At 41.7% G+C, this 13,358-nt stretch overlaps 1 protein-coding gene across 1 annotated transcript in view; it reads right to left on the bottom strand.

The window, feature by feature from the left end:
- The window catches only part of LOC124619863 (little elongation complex subunit 2-like), a 218,188-nt gene that overhangs the window by 75,385 nt on the left and 129,445 nt on the right, over window positions 1-13,358 (bottom strand). The window contains exon 7 of the mRNA XM_047146481.1: window positions 3,168-3,320. Within this exon, the coding sequence (XP_047002437.1) occupies window positions 3,168-3,320 (153 nt within the window). The remainder of the gene's footprint in view (window positions 1-3,167; window positions 3,321-13,358) is intronic.

Below are 13,358 nucleotides of genomic sequence, written 5' to 3'. Positions count from 1 at the left end.
AGACACTTAAAGTAATAAAGAGTTTTGCTATTTGGGGAGCAAAATAACTGATGATGGTCGAAGTACAGAGGATATAAAATGTAGACTGGCAATGGCAAGGAAAGCGTTTCTCAAGAAGAGAAATTTGTTAAAATCGAGTATAGATTTAAGTGTCAGGAAGTCGTTTCTGAAAGTATTTGTATTGAGTGTAGCCATGTATGGAAGTGAAACATGGACAATTAGATTAGAATAGAAGCTTTTGAAATGTGGTGCTGCAGAAGAATGCTGAAGATTAGATGGGTAGATCACATAACTAATGAGGAGGTGTTGAATAGAATTGGGGAGAAGAGGAGTTTGTGGCACAACTTGACAAGAAGAAGGGACCGGTTGGTAGGACACGTTCTGAGGCATCAAGGGATCACAAATTTAGCATTGGAGGGCAGTGTGGAGGGTAAAAATCGTAGAGGGAGACCAAGAGATGAATACACTAAGCAGATTCAGAAGAATGTAGGTTGCAGTAAGTACTGGGAGATGAAGAAGCTTGCACAGGATAGAGTAGCATGGAGAGCTGCATCAAACCAGTCTCAGGACTGAAGAAAACAACAACCACCTCTACATATATAGTCAGGCCTTTGCCTAAAAATGGACCATGTTTTAAATATCTCTGTCAAAAGTTTCCACACCTTTCAGAAGCTAAATTAAAAGAAGGTGCCTTTGTCAGAACTGACACTAGAAAATTGATGTTTGATGCTAACTTTGAATCCACAATGACCTTAAATGAGAAAGAAGCATGGGTATTATTCAAGCAGGTCATTACAAACTTCTTAGTACACGGAAAAGTCCCAGAATATAATATTAAATAAGTTTAAAACTTCAGGGAGTTTAATGAGCCTGAAAATTTCACTTTTTTGAACAGTCACCTAGATTACTTCCCAGACAATATGGAAGATGTTAGTGAGGAGCAAGGAGAGCGTTATGACCAGTACATTAAAGTGATGGAAAAACACTACCAAGGCCACTGGAACACCAACATGATCGGGGGACTACTGTCGGTCACTTCACCGAGAAGTTCAGCAAGTGACTCATCGTAGAAAAAGCTACACAAGCTTCAAAGAAAAAAGAGAAAGAAAATACAAACCAAGTCCAGCTGACAAGTGAAACCTTTTTAACACATATCATTGTTTTAAATAGCTTACTGTAAAAATAAACCATGCTTATGTTGTAACAAAGCATTTCATTAATTTCCCTGTTTACTGTTTAGCATAGGATCTTTATATAATAAAAAGCACATTGCTCAAAGCTATGGGTCACACAAAGAAACTAAGGCTAGATTTGGATTCAGCTCATAAAAATCTACAAAGATCAGCTATCAAAGTAAAAAAAGTTTCTCAAAAAAAAATGTTATGTTGGCCTGTGTAATCAGTCTTAAAAATTTACACTACATAAAATGTACTGAAGTAAAAGATATGGTAAAATTTTGTAATGAAGTTGCTTCATACAGAAATTCTAGTGGTGAAAACCCATTGCTGAAACAGTGAAAACTGCAACTCCCACCCATTTCTTTCCACATCTGAATCAGATGTTGAGTCTTCAGCCAAATAAATATAATCAAAACAAAACAGTGAAACAGACAGAAAGTGAGAACTGTGAAATCCATTTTGGCAATCAGATTTGGCCTTGTAAGTGCAGAGAAATGTTGGCTGCACCTGCCAGAATAATAATAATAATAATAATAATAATAATAATAATCATCATCATCAAAGGATAATGCAGTTTTTGTGGCAGATTTTGACGAACAGGGAATTTTTTAAAGTGAGTACAATACATGTAACTTTCGTAACTGTACACAATAATATTCAACATTGCCTCTAGGGCCATTTTAGTTACTTCACCTTTCAAGTTTCAAATTTCACATCTTATATAACTAGTTTTTCTGTTCTGTCCACATTCGTTACATGGCGAGAGAAGTATTCAATGATAACCGTGCTTGTTAGTTCTAGTGCTTTTTTGGTGAATTTTAGAAAAAGAGTTGGTGTATTTTCATTTCCCAAGTTAGTTGGCAACACTGACTGTCCTCTCCCCTTGGGCAGTCAAAATTCTAGTTTGTTTACGCTCGCAGCCAACGGCCACTACATTGTGTGTGCACTGTGCTCTATAGCAGTTGGAAACAACATCTATCCTGTTTTTTGACTGCACCCCATAATTCTTCCCCTAACGTTCAAATAGAGTTACTTTCAGTTCAACTTCTACGCTAAGTGCCTTGTCAGTTCTACCTGTAGCATTGTCAAGCATGGGTCGCACTACTATGAACACCCACACAAGGCAGAAATTAATTGAATTGTTCACGAAAAGGCAAAGAAAGTTGCAGAAACATGTTAAATCAGAGACACATTACATTCCAGAAAGCTTAGAAACTCAAATGAAGAAAACAAAGGCCATTTTGGAAAAGGAAAGTTGTTGCAGTTTCCGCAAATGCAAACGTTCTACTCAAAATGTTCCCAGTCAGCATTTTTTTAACAGCCAGTTTCAAAGAACTATAGCTTTGTTGTCTTCACTCATGTAGCATGACAATCTTTTAAATTGGTGCTTCTAATCATTCACAAACAAATAAATAGATGCAAATTATGACGAAAATAGATGCTACATTTTCTGGTTCCTGATGACAGGTACAGTACGGCTTGTCTAAACCCTTACTGCTTACTCTCATAATGAGCTCCACAGAACACAATGTGAGAATGAATGAATTCGAAAAGATAGAGCTCAACTGTAATTATGAATATTTGGTGTCATGACATTACAAAACATACTCCTGCTTTTGTCATATAAATAACATGTATTTCCAGGTCTGCTGTTAAGTCTACACTTACCTTCACACTACCACTATCCATTCATTTTATCACTGGTTTTCATTTCGTAAATATGGCAATATTTTACGTACCAAAAAATAATCTATGTAAAAGTAAAACATTCACTTAACTGACCCACATTTTGTTGGGTTTCTTTCTATACGGATCTCACATAATGGTTGTTCAAACAATGGAAAATCCACATTATAAGAAGAATACATTGCCACTCACCATACAGAGCAGATGTTGATTCAACATCTCCACTATATGGTGAGTAGCAATATATACTTTTTATAACACTGTCATCACAGTAATCTGTAGTTATACTTTCAACATACTTACATGATTTCTCTTCTCTTACAACAACAGGGATGTCCCATTCTGTATCATATTCTGGGGAGAAATTGTCCATAATGCATTTCAAACCACTCATTGATATGACCACATCAGGTCCACAACCAGAGACAATATTCTGAGCTGTTTTGTCTCTGCTCACTGCAAATAAAATGGACAGTAGTGATTACGGGCAGTGAGAAATATACACTCATTACATAAACAACAATTACTGACCACAAGCCAATAGTGCACCTGAAAAGCAGTGAAGCTCACAAAATACAAGGTACAGAAAGTTAAGATACAGAAAGCTTAAGTTGAGAGCAGTGAGATTTGTGGGGAAAATTTAAGTGTGTGTAGAAAGAACAGTCTAATAGGAAATTGAGGTAGTGTATCTGTCGCAGTACACAAGAAACTCAAATCCACTGAGAGGGAAACTGAAGCAAATCAGCCAACAGACTTAATCTCCTGTTGTAACTGAAAACTGTAACAGAGAAACACAGTTGGTTTGAATGCAAGTTCACAAACCATACTGTAATCATTGGTAGAGACTATAATCACCTAACAGTGAATTGGAAAAATTACAGTTTCATTAATAGGTGGCATGCCACGAAATCCTGTAAAATATTACTAAAATCATTCTCTGAAAACTCCCTAGAACACAACTTGGAACCCCACTCATGATGGAAATATATCTAATGGCAAGAAATACACCTGACCTCTTTGGGGGATGGCCACATTGAAACTGGTATTAGTGACCAAGAGACAGCTGTGGCAACAATGATTACCAGAGTACAAAACAAAACTAAAACAAACAGAAAGGTATGCATGTTCAATAAACTAGATAAAAAAGCAGTAGAATCATATCTCAATGAGGAGCTTTAAACTTTCATCAAGGCTGTATCCTGAAGAACAGTTCATAATGGGAGGGACCACCATGGTATACAGGGACTGTAAAGAAACAGACTATTTATAATACATGTAAAACCAAGTATAGAGCTATAGATAGAGAGAAGCTGAATGGAACACTTTCGATTGTCAAGAGAGCAAGGCATGAAGACTTCAGTGAGAACTATAGCAGAATAATTTTAAATCATCTTTCACAAAACCCAAAGAAATTCTGGTCATATGGAAAGGCTGTCAGTGGGACCAAAGTTAATGTTCAGTCACTTGCAGATGAGGCAGGAACCGCAAAAAGCAAAAGCAAAAATTTCTAACCCCATTTCTAAATGTTAGTTTACAATTAAAAACCCAAGAGAATGATCTGAATTTAATCCTCGTACCACTGAAGAGACAAGGGAAATAAGCGGTAGTGTCATTGGCACTGAGGAACAGTTGAAACCATTAAAACTGACAAAGCTTCTGGGCCCAAAGAAATCTCTATCAGTTATTATACTTAATTTGAAGCACCTCTTTTAACTATAATCTACTGTAGAACCCTTGAACAAAAAACCATGTCCAATAGTTGGAAAAAGGCACAGATCGCACCAGTTTACAAAAAGAGTGGTAGTAGTGATTTACAAATCTACCAGTAAGTATCCATGACATTGATTTGTTACATAATCTCACAATATATTCTGAGCTCGAACGTAACAAGATGAACAGAATGACCTCTTTCAATCCAACCAACATGGATTCTGAAAACATCGATCATGTGATACCAAACTCGCACTTTTCTCACATGACATACTGAAAGCTTTGGATCAAGGCAGTCACACAGATGCAGTATTCCTTGATTTCCAAAAAGCATTTGATTCAGTATCACATCTATGCTTATTATCAAAAGCATGGTCATATGGGGGTACCAAGCAAAATTTGTGGCTGGGCTGAGGATTTATTTTTATACGAAGGATGCAGCATGGTATCTTGAATGGAGAGTCATTGATAGATGCAGAAGTAACTTTGGGTGTGCTCCATGGAAGTGAGTTGGGACTCTTGTTGATCACATCATGCAGGGTGTACATAATTAAAGCACCAATTTCAAACTGCTGTAGAAAGAGAACCACTGCTCAGAATGTCATCAAATTTGAACAGAATTGTATTGATGCAGGAGAACTGTCATGGAACAAAACAGAAAATTTAATGAATACTTTACCAATTTAACACATATGGGGTCACTACAAATAACAGATGGATCACAATCAGGGTGTATACGAGGACAAGGAAAAAAAATTCCCAGATTTCTGCAGGATTTCCCGGTTAAAAATACACTTTCTCCCGGGTGAAAACATACTTTTTTCCCCTGTTAACTGACAGTATATTTTCTCTCAGTACTGTCTAACTTATCAGTCGTTTGAATGATTATGATTTTATACATGGGTATAGAATTTCCCGGCGCTTTAGAAAACTAAACACAGGTAAAAAAACACATATCAGAAAGATCTTTGATGTGCAGGAACATGTAAGCTGCATATTTTCGTATTACGAAAGTATTAATTCGAATTCCACCACACACCGCATGTTACTTTCCGAAGCACTGAGATCGATATTGCGATGCGCTTTTGTAAGCCAGTCGTAGCTCATGTCACGTGATCTTGACAGCCGATGACAGTGGGTATTCAGAGCTTAGGCCACTTGATGTAGTCAGCCAATAGCAACATCACTGTTAAGTAGCGCAAACACACAAACAGAAAAAGTTAATGGTTTAAATTAATATACATAATGATGCTACACGAAACAAAAAGCTTTCACATATAATATTGGTTTATAAGATTAATACGCTGAAAGAGAAGCTACGCTTTCACATATAATGTTGGTCTTTTACGCGCGTATTGCAATTTACGATATATCACACAAATGTGCCAGTAAAATTTTTAATAACGACATAAATGTCTGATCTTCTGGGCTTGAAATTCATCTAAATGGCTCATCGTCAAAGAGTTGATTTTTAAATGAGAGTCAAACGCTCTGTGATTTAAGAAATTCATCATACATTCTCGCACATAGTTCAACTTGCGTAAAAGGAAATTTGCTTTGATAGTAACGCTTTTCAAACCACCATTCGGAATATTTTCCCGCGACCTGTCAGAAATAGGTTCGTTTCTGCAGTTGCCAGAGAGTGCCAGATGACAGGCATCACCGCGCTTGCACAGCTACGATGCCGTAGGGAGCTCATATGTTCGTACATGTAAAACATTAACAGATCTTACATTATGTCATAAAAGAAACGAGACATCAGAGGATACTCCACGAACATCGGAATTTCGTGACCCATACTAAAATGTGCAAATTTAAAGTGCACATTCGTATGTCCAGATTCCCAGTAAAGTAGGCCACGACCTGATATTAAGCTTATCAATGCGATTTTCGAGATGTAAATTTTCTAGGGGTACCAATACTGTGTTACCTCATGTCTGGTTGTTTATTAAGGCATAATGCCACACGTGCTAAAAGTTGAAAACACGCACTTGAAATGCAGCAAACAGTGTGTGGAATTAAACACTTTGTTTCAAATATATTGTCTGCATAAGTGGAAAAGATTAATAAAAGTAAATTTCTTTAGCAAACCGACAAAAATAACTTCATTGCTCTGCAAGGCAATTAATGCATGACTGTCAGAAAGGTGGAAATAAAATAAAATCTGCAACTAACAACACATTTTAGCCTTCCATAATTATGCGAATGTATTTTAATTCACTTGATAGCTCCCGGCTACAGAAATCCGTTTTGTTTTCATTTGACATGAGAGCAGTAAACGAAGAGGAAACAGCAAAATCACTAAATGTAAACACGGGTCTCGTGGAGACCACCCACTTCCCCACTATAACTCAGACTGCTCTGCGCATCAGCCCAGGGTCTACGATATTTCCAAACCCTTGAGCATTTGAGATAGGACGCATATATATATATACAAAGATGATGTGACTTACCAAATGAAAATGCTGGCAGGTCGACAGACACACAAACAAACACAAACATACACACAAAATTCAAGCTTTCGCAACAAACTGTTGCCTCATCAGGAAAGAGGGAAGGAGAGGGAAAGAAGAAAGGAAGTGGGTTTTAAGGGAGAGGGTAAGGAGTCATTCCAAGCCCGAGAGCGGAAAGACTTACCTTAGGGGGAAAAAAGGACAGGTATACACTCGCGCACACACACACATATCCATCCACACATACAGACACAAGCAGACATATTTAAAGACAAAGAGTTTGGGCAGAGATGTCAGTCGAGGCAGAAGTGTAGAGGCAAAGAAGTTGTTGAAAGACAGGTGAGGTATGAGTGGCGGCAACTTGAAATTAGCGGAGATTGAGGCCTGGCGGATAACGAGAAGAGAGGATATACTGAAGGGCAAGTTCCCATCTCCGGAGTTCAGATAGGTTGGTGTTGATGGGAAGTATCCAGATAACCCGGACGGTGTAACACTGTGCCAAGATGTGCTGGCTGTGCACCAAGGCATGTTTAGCCACAGGGTGATCCTCATTACCAACAAACACTGTCTGCCTGTGTCCATTCATGCGAATGGACAGTTTGTTGCTGGTCATTCCCACATAGAATGCATCACAGTGTAGGCAGGTCAGTTGGTAAACCACGTGGGTGCTTTCACACGTGGCTCTGTCTTTGATCGTGTACACCTTCCGGGTTACAGGACTGGAGTAGGTGGTGGTGGGAGGGTGCATGGGACAGGTTTTGCATCGGGGGCAGTTACAAGGATAGGAGCCAGAGGGTAGGGAAGGTGGTTTGGGGATTTCATAGGGATGAACTAACAGGTTACGAAGGTTAGGTGGACGGCGGAAAGACACTCTTGGCGGAGTGGGGAGGATTTCATGAAGGATGGATCTCATTTCAGGGCAGGATTTGAGGAAGTTGTATCCCTGCTGGAGAGCCACATTCAGAGTCTGGTCCAGTCCCGGAAAGTATCCTGTCACAAGTGGGGCACTTTTGTGGTTCTTCTGTGGGGGATTCTGTGTTTGAGGGGATGAGGAAGTGGCTCTGGTTATTTGCTTCTGTACCAGGTCAGGAGGGTAGTTGCGGGATGCGAATGCTGTTGTCAGGTTGTTGGTGTAATGATTCAGGGATTCCGGACTGGAGCAGATTCGTTTGCCACGAAGACCTAGGCTGTAGGGAAGGGACCGTTTGATGTGGAATGGGTGGCAGCTGTCATAATGGAGTTACTGTTGCTTGTTGGTGGGTTTGATGTGGACGGACGTGTGAAGTTGGCCATTGGACAGGTGGAGGTCAACGTCAAGGAAAGTGGCATGGGATTTGGAGTAGGACCAGGTGAATCTGATGGAACCAAAGGAGTTGAGGTTGGAGAGGAAATTCTGGAGTTCTTCTTCACTGTGAGTCCAGATCATGAAGATGTCACCAATAAATCTGTACCAAACTTGGGTTGGCAGACTTGGGTAACCAAGAAGGCTTCCTCTAAGCGACTCATGAATAGGTTGGCGTAAGAGGGGGCCATCCTGGTACCCATGGCTGTTCCCTTTAATTGTTGGTATGTCTGGCCTTCAAAAGTGAAGAAGTTGTGGGTCAGGATGAAGCTGGCTAAGGTAATGATGAAAGAGGTTTTAGGTAGGGTGGCAGGTGATCGGCTTGAAAGGAAATGCTCCACCGCAGCAAGGCCCTGGCCGTGCGGAATATTTGTGTATAAGGACGTGGCATCAATGGTTACAAGGATGGTTTCCGGGGGTAACAGATTGGGTAAGGATTCCAGGCATTCAGGGTAGTGGTTGGTGTCTTTGATGAAGGATGGGAGACTGCATGTAATGGGTTGAAGGTGTTGATCTACGTAGGCAGAGATACGTTCTGTGGGGGCTTGGTAACTAGCTATAATGGGGCGGCCGGGATGATTGGGTTTGTGGATTTTAGGAAGAAGGTAGAAGGTAGGGGTGCGGAGTGTCGGTGGGGTCAGGAGGTTGATGGAGTCATGTGAAAGGCTTTGCAGGGGGCCTAAGGTTCTGCGGATTCCTTGAAGCTTCGCCTGGACATCGGGAATGGGGTTACTTTGGCAAACTTTGTATGTGGTGTTGTCTGAAAGCTGACACAGTCCCTCAGCCACATACTCCCGACGATCAAGAACCACGGTCGTGGAACCCTTGTCCGCCGGAAGAATGACGATGGATCGGTCAGCCTTCAGATCACGGGTAGCCTGGGCTTCAGCAGTGGTGATGTTGGGTGTAGGATTAAGGTTTTTTAAGAAGGATTGAGATGCAAGGCTGGAAGTCAGAAATTCCTGGAAGGTTTGGAGAGGGTGATTTTGAGGAAGAGGAGGTGGGTCCCGCTGTGACGGAGGACGGAACTGTTCCAGGCAGGGTTCAATTTGGATGGTGTCTTGGGGAGTTGGATCATTAGGAGTAGGATTAGGATCATTTTTCTTCGTGGCAAAGTGATATTTCCAGCATAGAGTACGAGTGTAGGACAGTAAATCTTTGACGAGGGCTGTTTGGTTGAACCTGGGAGTGGGGCTGAAGGTGAGGCCTTTGGATAGGACAGAGGTTTCGCATTGGGAGAGAGGTTTGGAGGAAAGGTTAACTACTGAATTAGGGTGTTGTGGTTCCAGATTGTGTTGATCGGAATTTTGAGGTTTTGGAGGGAGTGGAGCTGGATGTGGGAGATTGAGTAGATGGGAGAGACTGGGTTTGTGTGCAATGAGAGGAGGTTGAGGTTTGCTGGAAAGGTTGTGAAGGGTGAGTGAGTTGCCTTTCCGGAGGTGGGAAACCAGGAGATTGGATAGTTTTTTGAGGTGGAGGGTGGCATGCTGTTCTAATTTACGGTTGGCCTGTAGGAGGATGCTCTGAACAGCCGGTGTGGATGTGGGAGAGGAAAGATTAAGGACTTTTATTAAGGATAGGAGTTGACGGGTGTGTTCATTGGCTGAGTTGATGTGTAGGTGAAGGATTAGGTGGGTGAGGGCAATGGATTGTTCAGTTTGGAACTGGTATAGGGACTGATGGAAGGAAGGGTTGCAGTCAGAGATGGGAACTTTATAAGTGTGAGGCCCTTGGGGGTAATGCCAAATGTCAGACAAGCCTGAGAAAATACAGGGTGGTCCCGAATTCATGGTACAAACTTTAATGGTAGGTGCAGGACATTGTAACAAGGATATATTGTATAGGAATGTATAGTCCCAGGTGACGCGGTGAGGCGTAAACAGGGGAAATAACGGCCGAAAGGAAAACGAAAGATTTTATTGAAATCGTTGTTGACAAGTGTCATGTTTACAGTAAGTGTTCAAAATTGCGTCCACCATGAGCGATACATGCTTGACAGCGTCGGTGCAGCGATTGGCGTACACGTTCAAAGATGCCTGGTATTTCACGCACACCTGCAGCAGCTACAGATATGCGAGCAACGAGATCCTCATCTGAGTCAACTGGAGTCTCATAAACAAGACTCTTAAGATGTCCCCATAAAAAGTAATCGAGGCAAGAGAAATCAGGAGATCGGGGTGGCCAAGGGACTGGTCCACCACGCCCAATCCATCTAGCACCAAACGTGGCATTCAGGTAATTCCGTACAGCAGTGCTGAAGTGTGCTGGCGCTCCATCGTGCTGAAACCACATGCGGTTACGAATGGCGAGCGGAACATCTTGCAGCAGTTCTGGTAACACTTCTTGCAGAAAAATAAGATAGCTTTCGCCACAGAGTCGCGTGGGTAGTAAGTATGGCCCAATCAAAAAGTCGTTCACAATACCAGCCCACACATTAATACCGAAACGTTGTTGATACGCATGTGGACGCGTTGCATGTGGATTATCTGTTGCCCACACATGGGAATTGTGCGCATTAAAGACACCCTCGCGTGAAAATGTCGCTTCATCTGTAAATAGCACATGACCTACGAAATCCGGCTGCAACGCACATTGCTGCAACAACCACTGGCAGAAGTTCACGCGAAGAGGATAATCTGCCGGATTCAATGCTTGTACTTTTTGAAAATGGAAGGGGTGTAAGCGATTTTCATTTAACACTCTGCATACAGTCTGATGACTCACATGTACGTCACGCGCAACAGTTCTTGTGCTTGACTCGGGTCTATCAGCCACTATGTTCAAGATGCGTTCTTCCAGTCTTGGAGTGCGTACAGCTCTTAATCGACCAGCGTCATGTCTGTTGACGTCGAACGTACCTGTTTCACAAAGTTGACGATGTAACCGTTGAAAAATTCTATGATCCGGCATTCGTCGATTAGGATACTCCGCGCGATACATTCGTAACGCAGCTCTGGCGTTACCATTTGCACGGCCGTACATGTAATGCATGTCTGCTTTTTCTGCATACGTAAAGTCACCCATCGTCTACGGCAGCACAATTGTGAATGGCGCTTGTCCCTACTGCGATACATCATGTTCATCTACTGCCCTCTACCGGCAGTGACACCAACCGATCACTCCATTTCTCTTTCCCCTGTTTACGCCTCACCGCGTCACCTGCGACTATACATTCCTATACAATAAATCCTTGTTACAATGTCCTGTACCTACCATTAAAGTTTGTACCATGAATTCGGGACCACCCTGTAGAATATGGGAGCGTAATCTGGCTAGGGCGAAGGCATGTTTGCGGAGGGAATGTAAATAAAACTAAATGGTGTCGTTGTGGGGCTGTTGTGAGGGTGACATGGTATTAAGTGTAACATGAGGTGAAATGAAAATGAAAATAAAAATATATGGGGAGAGATAAAGGTGAACCGGAAAGTAACTGGAGATCTGGAATGAAAAAAGGCGAAAAGGTGTTGGTTACAGCTGGGCTATGTTGGACTTGGGTTGGTAGACAACGATGTGCATAAAGGTTAGGTGGTTGTGTTGCCGCCAAAACACGTTAAAGGACGGAGAAATTCGGGAAAATTTCGTAAAAACTGCGTGTAGTATACTGAAAAGAGTGGTATTGTGGTGGCAGATTATGAAAATGAGGCTAACAATTGTCTGACGGAGAAATAATGACGTTAAAACCTGTGGGAAGCGGCTAAAAATTATAAGTGATGTGGGAAAAACGGAAAAGGAAATAAAGGGAAAGTTATTAGAACTGGCCGAAATGGTTGTTTAAAAGGTGAAAGGAACTGTTTGTGAACTAGAAACGGTGGATATTATAGCGGCGGTAGTGCTGAAAGCAGCAAAAAAAATTTTTTTGGTTATGGTTTAGAAGTGGGTTACGTATTATTGAGTATATATAGGCGGGATAAAATAGTATAGCAGATTACAGTAAAAAGGAGAAGGTGAATACAAAGTGAAACTACTGGCAAAAACAGAAAGAGGAAAATAAGACGACAGAAAAGATTTCGAAATGCAACAGTGACAATAACAAACGTAATTGTTGGATTGAAATTAATGATATCAATATAATAGAGGGAAACATTCCACGTGGGAAAAATTATATATAAAAACAAAGATGAGGTGACTTAACGAACGAAAGCGCTGGCAGGTCGATAGACACACAAACAAACACAAACATACACACAAAATTCAAGCTTTCGCAACAAACTGTTGCCTCATCAGGAAAGAGGGAAGGAGAGGGAAAGACGAAAGGAAGTGGGTTTTAAGGGAGAGGGTAAGGAGTCATTCCAAGCCCGGGAGCAGAAAGACTTACCTTAGGGGGAAAAAAGGACAGGTATACACTCGCACACACACACATATCCATCCACACATACAGACACAAGCAGACATATTTAAAGACAAAGAGTTTGGACAGAGATGTCAGTCGAGGCAGAAGTGTAGAGGCAAAGAAGTTGTTGAAAGACAGGTGAGGTATGAGTGGCGGCAACTTGAAATTAGCGGAGATTGAGCCTGGCGGATAACAAGAAGAGAGGATATACTGAAGGGCAAGTTCCCATCTCTGGAGTTCGGATAGGTTGGTGTTGGTGGGAAGTATCCAGATAACCCGGACAGTGTAACACTGTGCCAAGATGTGCTGGCTGTGCACCAAGGCATGTTTAGCCACAGGGTGATCCTCATTACCAACAAACACTGTCTGCCTGTGTCCATTCATGCGAATGGACAGTTTGTTGCTGGTCATTCCCACATAGGATGCATCACAGTGTAGGCAGATCATTTGGTAAATCACGTGGGTGCTTTCACACGTGGCTCTGCCTTTGATCGTGTACATCTTCCGGGTTACAGGACTGGAGTAGGTGGTGGTGGGAGGGTGCATGGGACAGGTTTTGCATCGGGGGCAGTTACAAGGATAGGAGCCAGAGGGTAGGGAAGGTGGTTTGGGGATTTCATAGGGATGAACTAACAGGTTACGAAGGTTAGGTGGACGGC

This window comes from Schistocerca americana, chromosome 6 (genome assembly GCF_021461395.2).
Source record: "Schistocerca americana isolate TAMUIC-IGC-003095 chromosome 6, iqSchAmer2.1, whole genome shotgun sequence".
NCBI lineage: Eukaryota > Metazoa > Arthropoda > Insecta > Orthoptera > Acrididae > Schistocerca > Schistocerca americana.
The sequence above is the reverse complement of the archived record's forward strand: the minus strand, read 5'-3'. Positions and strand labels throughout refer to the sequence as shown.